The sequence below is a fragment of the Scatophagus argus genome, chromosome 22, assembly GCF_020382885.2.
Source record: "Scatophagus argus isolate fScaArg1 chromosome 22, fScaArg1.pri, whole genome shotgun sequence".
Taxonomy (NCBI): domain Eukaryota; kingdom Metazoa; phylum Chordata; class Actinopteri; family Scatophagidae; genus Scatophagus; species Scatophagus argus.
The window spans coordinates 10,094,799-10,106,612 of NC_058514.1; the positions used below are offsets into that span (position 1 = coordinate 10,094,799).

General features: G+C 41.9%; 1 protein-coding gene across 2 annotated transcripts; it reads left to right on the top strand.

Moving 5' to 3' along the window:
* The first annotated feature begins 365 nt into the window (after positions 1-365).
* tmem168a (transmembrane protein 168a) lies at positions 366-10,583 on the top strand. Of its 2 annotated transcripts, none has more exons than XM_046379356.1 (6): positions 366-482; positions 1,045-2,014; positions 2,198-2,473; positions 4,383-4,525; positions 6,858-7,135; positions 8,752-10,583. In XM_046379356.1, the coding sequence occupies exons 2-6, from the start codon at positions 1,181-1,183 to the stop codon at positions 9,300-9,302; spliced, it is 2,082 nt and encodes a 693-aa protein (XP_046235312.1). In that variant the 5' UTR covers positions 366-482; positions 1,045-1,180; the 3' UTR covers positions 9,303-10,583. The 2 variants fall into 2 exon arrangements, with proteins under 2 accessions (XP_046235312.1, XP_046235311.1); XM_046379355.1 differs by lacking the exon at positions 366-482 and adding an exon at positions 514-770.
* Positions 10,584-11,814: the final 1,231 nt, after the last annotated feature.

An 11,814-nucleotide genomic window follows, 5' to 3' on the forward strand; every position in this document is an offset into this window, starting at 1 on the left:
TTTGTGCAGGAAAATTCACATTGTATTGGAAGCTCGCACATGTGAAATGAACTTCTTTAATTTTTTGTTTAAAGGCATGACAGAGCTGGCCAATGTCATATCACTATGATCACGTACTGCACATTTTACTTTTCATACTATTAATCTTTCGATATAATGTTAACAAATGCTTATTAACAATACAAATAAATTAAACAAACACCTCAGCAGATGCAACGTCGTGAAATAGCGATATTAATAAGCTCTTCTGATTATTGTGGAGCATAATTAAAAATAAAAGAGACGTTTAATTTTTGACGCGTTTCCAAGAGTTGTCTTTTATCTTTTTTCAGTTTCAACTGTTTAATGCCACGTTATCATTCGTGTAGCCTACATTGTTGGTCTCTATCGACATTGCAAGCGGCATTTTGTATTTTGGCACTTGCGAAATGCCGTACTTGAGAATCAGGAAGTGTAGCTGCCGTCACCCAAACAAACAACATGTAAGCAAAATTTAGACTATAAAGACATTACCTGCTCTTAATGTTTTAAATGCTCAATCTGCTGCTTGTGCAAGGTGTGCTGCTAGTTTTTTAACAGCTAAAGAGGCAACATTAAAACGTGAACCAGTGAGTTTGCTAACCGTGAACGAAAAGTTAGCAGCGAAGCTAAGTTAGTTAGCAAACTTCCTGTCTGTGCTGCCACATCGTCAGAAGTAGCGCCGCAGTTACTGCTGAAATTTTACCAAGCAATTTGACGCGTTTATCTGGACTGCTTAGCTGCTCTTCACTGTATGTACCCGTATTATTATGTCTGGCAAATCATACTGTGGCTTATTTGTAGCTATAGCATCTACCTCTTGAGCCATTGTATAAAGTTACGAATGTATTTGACTATAAAACTGGTTATAGAACAAGGATGAAGCTCACATTAACACACGTTAACTATATTTAATGAGTGTTTACTAATTAGTCTGAACATGTGTCGCTAGTAATATGGTTGACAAATGGATAACAAATTGATGCTTTCTACCTTGAGTAACACTGCTTTTTGAATTGTTCACAGGGGCTGATTGTGGAGAATGTCATCAAGGGGCATAGTCCTCCATTTGCAAACCTTCTGTGCAAGTCCTAAGAAGAGGGTGACTGGGGGAAACTGACCGACTTCAACTACGTTTAAATAAGTTGTTCTCAAGTCAGCCATGGCACGGGAGGAAGAGGAAGAGGGACTGACGGTCGATGGACCCAAGGAGGTGGATATGTTTGCCTCAGTGCGTTGCCTGGGTTACCTGTCGAGCGTCAACCTCCTTGTGGCAGTATGCGTTGGCATGTATGTACGCTGGGAGGTGACAAGTGAACCAATGATTCTGGTCATCTTTATCCTGGGCCTCTTTGTCCTGGGGATAGCCAGCATTCTCCATTACTACTTTGCCATGGAGAAAGCCAGTCTCAGCTTATTCCGACTGTGGTTTGGCTTTTTGCTCGGCCTTCTGTGTTTCCTCAACAGTCCTACCTTGGATTCAAACGTCAAGGAACTGGTTGCCAACTATCTCCTCTTAGCCAGTTTAATCATGAAAACAGTATGGGCTGTAACCGAGCGAATATGCTGCTCCATCCGTTACAAACCCACCTTGCTGACCTCAGCTGAGTTGCTGGAGCTCTTGGGATTTGCTGTTGCCAGCACTACCATGCTTCTTCACAAGTCAGTGGCCATAATAGGCTTGGTAGTGGGCTTGGGGACTCTAATTGTGGACCTGAGGATGAAATCACCCCTGGCTTTGCCCAACCTGGCCAGTTTTTCCTTGGTTACCTCTCTTGTGTTTTTCCAGGCCCTAGGCATTACAGCCAACCCTTATGCCCTCGGCTGCTATCTGGGCAGACTGCTGTGTGAGCCTATGTTGGATGTTTACTTCAGTGGACTGGGGCCCAGCGAGCGCTGGATACCAGTGCTCTCTATGGGGAACGTGTTTAGGAGGCTGTCCTTGCTGCCTCTGAGTCTGATTGAGCTGGCCTTCTTTGTCCTGGCTGCCGTTAAGGTACACTAAGCATTTTGCAAAGTTGTCTCATGAGAAAATTGACAATGAAAATGTGAGCCTTTTTGCTTCTGTGTGGCTTTTTAATTTAGTCGTTTCTTACAGTTTGTAACGAAATATGTTATAAAACAGTTTCTTTGAGTGATGATATTGTGTTTAATGACACTTTTCTTTTGCCCAACATAGCTTGGCCACTTGGAGCTGTGGTATCTGGTGATCCCAGGCTTCTGTCTTTTTGGTCTTTTCTGGTCCATCTGCCACATAATTCTGCTGATTACAATATGGGGCTTCCACACCAAGCTGAGTGAGTGTCAGAAGGCCTGGAAGGCCCAGCGATCCAGTAACCGGAGTCTCGACCAAGTCATGGCCTCCAGGGGCATCCGACACTTCTGCCTCATTTCAGAACGCCTGGTGTTTTTTAGCATCCTGTCTACAGTCATATTGGGAGCTGTTTCCTGGCAGGTAGGAAAGATTGCTGCTTGTATCACACATATTAGAAATCTGAAACAGTCATAAAAGATAAAGATAAAAAGGTATTTCATTCATTATCCAGTTGTTTTTTTATGCAATATTTTAATAGCATAGTCATGCAATGTTCATATTGTTTAGAAACCTCTTGGGTGCACTGAACCGGTCAAAATTTCACACATCACAGAAAGCCTCATAGATCATGGCGAAGGTCTCCTTTCAGTTGTAGCACATTGAGTTTCATGACAAGGCCTCTATAAACATCAGACACACCCATGTTATAAACTCTAGAGAGAGATACTAGTGGCGGTGTGTCATTAGTAGTTGCTCCCCAAGCTGAGGCACTTTTGCTCTCATGCGGAACCAATTTAATTAGCACTTTAATATCCCTATCTACTTGCATAAAGAGCAGCAATAACTTATTTAGCCTTATTAGACGTTTACCCTGTAAGAGTCTCGTGGGCCTGAGTCCTAATTTGAGATCTGCACATTGTTGATGTCAGTTGCAAATTTGCCCGACAAAGTCGGAGCTGTCTGCATTCGCACAGAAGAAAGTTAGCGTTTAGCTCTTCTTGTGTTTGTTTTACAGCTTTTCTCTGCCTGTTCTGTCAAAATGCTGCAAGATATGCTATTTAGGTCCACATCCCACGCACACACACACAAAATAACAATAAATTTAGCACAGCCTAATGCAGTGTCAGCAGTAAATTCAGCCTTCGTTAAATGAAGAACAATCAGTGAGGTGTTGATTGCTATGCAAATGTTTAAGGCCGCAGTTTGCATTGTTTGCATTCATTGCTTTCTATTGAATTTAAAGGAAGATGCACCCAATTAAATTTGCTTGTTCATAGTCACTCTTATTTATACTGTATTTATTGTATGTTCCTTTCAAAAAGTCTGTGTGTCAATGAATTTGGAAGTGCAGATTGACTGAAAAGCAAAATTGCGCCTTTGTGTAATTGTATATTTGTGACCTCCCTAATATCAGCTTGTGAATGCAATGCTATAAAGTGCAGAGCTGCTCATGAACAGCCCCCTGCTCCAACAGTTTGGGTCGACTACCACAAATCAGTTCTCCATCTTTGAGAAGCACCACTGGATTGTGATACTTTGTAAAGTCCTCCTCTATATTGTATTGTACTTCTTTTGCTTATAATTCTGTATTCAGGCACTGGAAAATGTTACATTATATGTTTAAGGGACATAGAACTTCATAAAGGTTGAGAGGGAGTGTAACACATTTTTTGACTCAGGCATATCCTTGACAGTTCAATATATTCTGCAAATACCAGCGGGGCTCCACTTAACAATGCAGATATTGATTTTCATTCTCAAATGTGTGGCCGTGCTGTGAAATCAGCATGGCTTTTTGAGGATATGAATTTCCATTGCATTATACAATTATAATGACTCAAGGAATTGATTGCACTTAAAGCTCTACAGTGCTTTGTTGCACAAGATCAGGTTTTTGTCACTCAATGGCATTATATATGAATGTGTGTGTGTGTGTGTGTGTGTGTGCTCACGAATGTAATATTGTATATGGCTTTTTGACTTTTAGAATCCCACTCCAGACAAATGAAACTTCAAGTTGATGACAAGATGTTAAAATTATAGTAGTTGAATTCTACAGACTCAAGGCTCTCTGTAAAGTTTAGACTGCAGTAATTATTCTGTGGCTGGTGATGTTTGTTTAATCTGCTGTCATACACCGTGTTGTGTCTCCATTTGGTTAGGCCCTGTCATGTTTTGAGATAATCACACTGTGTCCATCCCTCGTTGTATAGCTGTCTTGCAAAGTGTCACCACCAATTAACTGGGTCTGATTGCTTCAGTCCAAGCTATAAGTGGCAAATGAAAGTGACTCTGATTCTTTTGCTTTTTTTTCTGTTTTTTTTTGCAGCCCTCCAACGGTGTCTTCCTCAGCGCTCTGCTGGTGGTGCTGCCTCTGGAGTCCCTGGCCCATGGTTTGTTCCATGAGCTGGGCAGCTGCCTGGGGGGCACCTGCGTTGGCTACGCCCTGGTGATACCTACTGCTTACTGCAGGTAGTGAAGAGAGAGGAGACACAAGAATGTACAGATGCTTAGAGACTTTGATTCAGTTTTGCAGTCATGGCAGGTGACATCACTGGATTCAAGAGTCCAAAGACAAAAAGTAAACAATGGAAAGCAAAAGAAAATTTTCACCGTTGATAAGTGAGTCTTGACTTAAACAATCAATAGTTAAAACTCTTGAGACATAAGACAAAGAAAAGACCCATTCACACAAATTATTAGCAACCAGATAAAATCTTGTTTTCAAAAAAGCCCTTTGCAGACTAATTAATTCTCAATCAACGGATCAATTAATCCATTTATTGTTTCAGCCCTTCTGTCAGTAGTAAAATATTTCACACCACAATCACAAACATAAACATACATTGGACTGACTTTGCCTCATGTCGAAGCTGTTCTTGGCATCACAGACACTAGTAAATGTGAACATTCATTGCAACTCCCTCCTCAGTTAACACAAAACCAACTGGATAAATAGGCCAATAACTATGCATAAACATGCTGCTAATGTTTGGGCCCTTAAGGGATCATTCCTATGCTCCCTCCGCAGCATACTAAGTGACTCAGCTGCAGCGGTTAGCCATTAGCTGCTGCCTTTCGCAGTGCCCTCTCAGTCAGCCAAGCATTTTTTGAAATAGCCTAGTTAGTTTTGATGATGCTGACACATCTCATCCTCCTCAACAGCAGAAGCTGGCCATCAGTAATACATTAGCAATTCCATCTTTGAGAGTCCCTTGGAGGTCTTGAAATCTGGCCGTTGGAGATTTTTGGCTCATGTATGTGTCTGACCACTCCTTGTACATTGGACCTTTCAGCTGTTAGTTAGCTTTAGCATTCCAAGGGGATGACAGCCTTACAGTTGTTTAACTTTCCAGGTGATTTTGGATGTAGGCCCATGTCCTTTTGGAGCTGTGGGCGCTCTGTATGCAAGGCCGCGTGTGCAGGGTCCATAGGGAGGACTGAGAACATGATGAGAATGCAGCAGTGTATAATCGGCCGTTTGATGGCTGCAGATCATGTTTTCGCAATGACAAGAGCCCCACAGGGAGATTAGAGAGATAGGGGTGAGAAGGGGAGTCACGCAGGGTAGAAAAAGGAGGGTGAGATGATGAGAAGAAAACACAGAGAGAGGGCTAAGGTTGTAAACAGCAAGGGAGGGTGGTGGTAAAACCATAGATATATATATGTATATATATAGAGAGAGAAAGAGTTATATATATATAGAGAGAGAGAGAGAGATAAAAGGACAAAAAAGCAAAGGAAGGAGAGGAATTGTGAAAGGGGGAGGGAGAGGGTGAGCTCTGAGAGAGCTGTGGAAAAAGACAGGATTTTTTGTCTTCTTTTTTTTTTTTTTAAAGATGAAAGAGAGAGTGCAACAACAGAAGATGTGGTCTAAACCTCTGTAGATTTTACTACCGTTGGCACCTCAAGATCTGAAAAGATCAGGTGGGTTGAGGTGAAGAGTGTGTTTACAGAGCTATGTGAAGGTTGCATGGCTTTGTGTTTCTTTCAAAATATGAAGAAAGTTGTCCATCTAATTCTGTAAAGGCACACAAAGCAATATCAAACAAAAAAAAGGCTGAAGACGGGGAGTGTCCTCGTGAGATAAAGATAAACTTTCACCTGTTCTTGTCTAGGTGAGGTTGGAGGTGATAATAGGGGTACAGCATATGATATAATGGTGATACAGATGTGAGGTATGACTATACTACCTGCTCGGCCATGAATTACATCAAGTCCAGAGATGAATAGAAAATATATGGCTGCACTGAATAGCTGCTGGCCTTGACTTTGTGTGTGTGTGTCCTTTGTGTTATCATCTACTCATCAGGCAGGATTTTGCACCACATGCATCCACACACACTTCTGTAAAAATCACTTTGCCCTCAGCTGTCCTTAACCTCAGTTCTAACTCTCATTTCTTGTCACCTTGCTCACTTCTCCACCCCATACTCCCTTCCTTTCTTGCCATTTTCTTACTTTCCTTTCATTTTTGACTCCTTTTCCATCCCTGAGGCTAATGTCATTTCCTTCAGCAGTGATTCACCCCTCCTACTCCTTCCATATCCTGTTAACCCCCCCCCCACCCAATCTCATCCTCTGCCCTCCATCTCCTCTCTCCCCGGTGGTGCAGACAGCCTCTCCACCCCAGTATCTGTCAAACTATCAACTTCTCACTCATTCATCTCTCCTTTGCTCACTTCTACCAAGCAAACAAACGATGAATGAGTCACCGAACTTGAGTCTCCCCCGTAGCAGATAAAAAAAAAAAAGAACTAGTTTTACTCACTTCATCTCATCTCCCTCTCTCTCTCCTGCCCAGCGCCGATGGCCAGCCGACTCTCCTGCCGCCCGAGCAAGTACAACTGATGAACCTGCGCTCCACAGGTATGCTGAACAACGTGCAGCGCCTCTTTTCCCACCACATGATCCAGACGTTTGGATGTGACTACTCCACCAGTGGCGTTACTCTGGAGACCTTGCAGACGAAGCTGCGCAACTTTCTGGAGCTGCGTACAGCAGATGGGCCCCGTCATGACACCTATCTGGTTTTCTACAGTGGGCACACACACAAAGGCACCGGCGCTTGGGCTCTGGCTGGTGAGAGATCCACATATTTTGTTTTTTATACTCTCTTGGAAAATTATCTGTCCTCACGTTTAGCTGAAATAAGCGTGAAAGATGCTCATCTGACACTGATATTTTTTGTTGCCAATTTTGTGTGAGGATTTGCTGCTTTTCAGTGACATTTATGATAGTAAATGAAAGGTCTTTAGGTTTTGCACTGTTTGTCAGAAGATGATGAAGAAGATCAATTGAGAAATTGATTAACATTTTTACTATTTCTTGATATTTTAATGACTAAAAGATAAATTGTGAGAATAATCTCCAGATTAATTGAGAATGAAATTATTGTTGGTTGTAGTAACATTAGATTATAATACATAAACCACAACACTGACAACCACCTACCAGGGGTATTCTTTAAAAAGATACCAGATGGTTTTGGATGAATGATGTAAATGTAAATGTAAAAGTAGTGGTTAAAATAGATGTCCACAGGTAAGTTTTGAAGATTTGGCATCATTCGCTAAAAGTAATGGATAAATTATTGGAATGTCCAAGTGGTAATAATACAAATATAAACATAACCCAACAGACTGATTCACTGACAGGAAAAAAATGTGTTTTGTACTTGAATAATAAATAGTGTTAAATAACATCCAGTTTGAAATCATTCCAAATTAACGCATTTTGATGATGACTGGTACTTGAGTTCATCTCACAGAACTGTGGTGGTACATAAAAGATGTTTTCAGTCAGTTTTCAGTGGGTAACTGTACACATTTTGTAATGGCTTGTTTGTTTTGGCGGAAATCCAAATTGGGAGCAGTCTCAGATTTCAAGTCATATTTTCATTCTGATTCCTACAGTTACAAAGACTTTGTGAGGAAGTGTTGCTATATTGTCTCCTGTCTTTGTTGCTCACAGTGGATACACACAAATTGCTTTAGTAATGCAACAGCAGTGTCTCTAAATTGGCTTGTTGTAGATTTTTAGGCATGTGGAAGGAGCCAAGTTTCCTATCCAAATATAAATCAGTCCTTGGTGGGGCTGCTCTTACGCCAGCAGTAGGAATCATTTTTTTCCTCAGCTCTTGTTTACTTACCTTGCACTTTCCTACAATAAAATGAATATTTTGAGGTAATTTTGTACATCTGTAAGCAAGGTAGCACCGCTCTGATCTTTGGATGTTAGATCTGCTATCTGGAATACGATGGCTTTGTGCAATTTATGGGGAGGTGATGACAGCAGTTAGACAGACAGACAGACAGTCCTGCAAGTGAAAGTTGACAGGTTTGATCCCTGAAAATTCACCATGTCCATCAGCAGTTGAAATGTCCTTGAACACAGCACTGCATTAGAAGTGACTGTACAACCACCAGCTGTATATCTCTGCAAGTGAGTTTGTTGAATGGTTTTAGCTTCAAAAAAAAAAAGCAAACAAACCCTACACGTGTTTCGGAGATCAACAGTTCAAAAAGACCTTTAATATACAAAACATGTATGTGTATGTATTATTTTCTCACTTCCTTCATTCCTCTCTCACTTTCTTCCCATCTCTTCCTAACTGCTCTTTTCTCTCTCTATTCCTCTTTTCCATCACTTGTTTTCCCACCCTTCTGTCTAACCCCTCCCCCCTCCCCGGGTTGCAGGAGGTGAGAGATTCCACCTGGCCCAGTTGCTGGAGCTGTGGCAGGAGAAGAACGCCGGCCACTGTTCCCGTCTGATCCTCGTCCTGGATACTGAAAACTCCCTCCCCTGGGTGAAGGAGGTGCGCAGGATAGAGGGCATCTATGTAGCCGTGCAGGGGGCTGAGCTGTCCGCCATCAGGGTGGACCCAGAGGCCAGAGACGTCCCCCTCCTCGGGGACTTCACCTCCGAATGGGTGGAGTTCAACTGCAACCCAGACAGCGACACCCAGTGGTCAGAAAAGGGAAGGACCCTGACGGCTGTCTACGGAGTGTCCAAACGCTGGAGCGACTACACGCTTCACTTGCCCACTGGAAGTGACGTTGCCAAGCATTGGAAGACCCACTTCCCTAAGGTGACATATCCCTTAGTGTACCTCTCCAACTGGTGCTGCGGCCTCAACCTGTTCTGGTTGTGTAGCGTGTGTCTGCGCTGCTTCAGGAGGTGTAAACTAGCTTGGTTCCCACCAGCTGTACTGGACACTGGACAGGGCATTAAACTGGTGCACTCTTAGAAATGAGGGAATCTGGCATTTTGACTTTCGTTCATTCATGACAGTTTGTTTTCACAGCAGGATATAAAGTGTACTCTTGTATCTGTCATAGCAGATTTCACCCCATGAATAAAATGTGACCTTTTATCAGAAAGGTTATTCAGCTCCTCCCAGGTGTGCTTTGCATCATGTTTAATTGCTAGGATGCTCAGACATTGTGCTGGTAATTTCAAAGCAAAACTTAGGCTCAGTATTAAAAATGGTAACTGAGGATGAGGGAGTGAAAGGCCAAATAAATTAAATAAATTGTGCTTTTATGGTGATCAAAAAAGAGAGATGTCAGACTTACAGTCGGTAAAACCATATTCAGTACAGAACTATGGTCTTTTTGAGGTAAAAAAAAAAATATGGTTTTTATATTTGGGGACTGTGTGTTTTGGTATATTTTTGAATATTATTGCTGTTTCCATTGCTGCATAATTATTTCTTTTGGAAGGTTTTTTTTTTCCTTTTTTTTCATAACATAGTGCCTTAAAGTGCCTTGAAAAATGATTTGGGGTCACCTTGAATATGGTCGCCTAATTTTTGTATTTGTAAATGTATGTATATACAGTATATATGTATACCCTTGCCTCTTATTTATAGTTAGAGGATTGAGCTCAAACTGTGTGAGCAGGAGGTGTCTTCTTCAAGCCTGTCAACAGGATAGACAGAATGATGTTGTTTTTGTGGGGCTGAACTCAGTGACCCTCTGGTTACAGAATAGTCCAACCAAGATGCCAACCTGCCACTCTTACTGAGGAAGCTTTTCCTCACCACCAGTTTAGGTTCACATTTATTTATTAATTTAAGAAAGACTCATCAGCCGTGAGACAGTACATCATCACAGACACTAGCCCAGTATGGTGCCTCATTCTGTTTGTTTTTCACAAATAATTTCAAGTTGGAAGAAGTTATTGACTCTGTACAAACACGTTGCATTCAAGTTAGCTCAAGTTTTCGCCATTCTGTGAAACAGTGGCTTGTCATGCAAATCGACAAATCAAGAAGCCCCCGATTCTTTTTATTTGTGCACTGAACTTATGAACACATTGAAGAGCTGCGATTTTCTTCTTTATTTGCTGTGTTGGATCTCTCTCCCACTCGTCCCTCGAGTCTGGAGTGGATTGCTGCCTTAAAGTTTGAGTTTCACTGTGATGTTTTCCAATAGGTCAAGTGGCAAATCTTCCACATGTAATTCCCCATGTGCCTCACTTGAGTTATGCTTGAAAATGTCAAAATTAAACTTGGATAATAAACCAATTGCTGTGTGTTGTTGTCGTAGTATGCAAAATGTGGGGACAGAATACAAATCTGATTTAAAAAGTAAAAAGATTAAAAAGTCTGATTAAATGGAAATGACCAGACCCATTTATCACATCTGAATTTGCAGACGCTGAACAAATACAGACTCTGCTTTGTGGAAACGCTTGCATTGACTGGCAAATATTAGGACTGTGAGCTGAAGAAAAAAACAAGTAAGGGTGTGAAGGGAAAATGAAACAATACATGACACAGTATCTCTGAGGGATTTACTCGCTGAGCTTTCACCTCAGTCAGCTACAGTGCTTGGCTGCATGTGTCCAAGGCGCTGCTGGGTATTTCACTGGTCTTGGAAAGCAGGGGTGGGGCCTGGGTTTGTGCCTGGAGAGCGCTATTAGACACAGATCAAGGTTTGGGAAGACCTTGGAAAGATGAAAGCTGACATTAGATGCAATGTTTCATATCAGCTTTCATCCACAACACACAACAGGGAGAGCAGAGGAGGAAAAATGTCATGAACCGAAGCAACCTTTCACCACGCTTAACTTGGGTGCTGTAAATATCAAACCATAGGGCAGGTATGAGCAGTAAACTGAGTATTCACAAAGCAATTAGCTGAAAAGAGGCAAGTATAAATGCTCTCTTGTGTGGGCGTTCTTTTCATTGCTGTAGCCTGCAAGCTGTAGTTACAGCTAAAGTCAAGGACTCATGTATATGGCGGGAATCATTTCTGGGAATATTAGATTAAGGGCCGGATTCATCTCCTAAACTGGATTAGGTAATAAAAGAGCCAGCCGCCTCTGAGGCCCATGTGGATGTGCTGAGTCAGAGCCCGTCGCATACACTCTCAAACACACACACATCAGCATAGAGTAGACACAACCACACACACACCGAAGTCTACTGCCTTTCTATGCTCCTGTTTCTCTACAGCTGAGTCTGTCATCTGTGGTGATTACAGCCTGTCATGGGGCGTTACCTTGACTGCTTTTATAGCCCCAGTTGAATGTTAGCACAGGGACGGGAGCAGCAAATACATCAGCTGTCCTTTTATTATTGCTTATTCAAATCCATTCAAATCGAATATGCAGTCTTTCTTGCATACAATTTTAAATTCCTTAAACCATGTTTTGAGCTGGATGTTTTATCGTTTAAAGATTGGTCGGCTCATTATCACCTTTAAGATTGTCTGAACTCTGCAGGGAAGGCTTGACTTTCAATGTTTTTAAAG

Excerpts from the sequence above, each read along its gene's own strand:
- tmem168a (XM_046379356.1), top strand. The coding sequence starts at position 1,181 with ATGGCACGGGAGGAAGAGGAAGAGGGACTGACGGTCGATGGACCCAAG. Across the intron at positions 4,526-6,857 it reads ATACCTACTGCTTACTGCAG|CGCCGATGGCCAGCCGACTC; the intron begins GTAGTGAAGAGA and ends TCTCCTGCCCAG. Across the intron at positions 7,136-8,751 it reads CGGCGCTTGGGCTCTGGCTG|GAGGTGAGAGATTCCACCTG; the intron begins GTGAGAGATCCA and ends CCCGGGTTGCAG.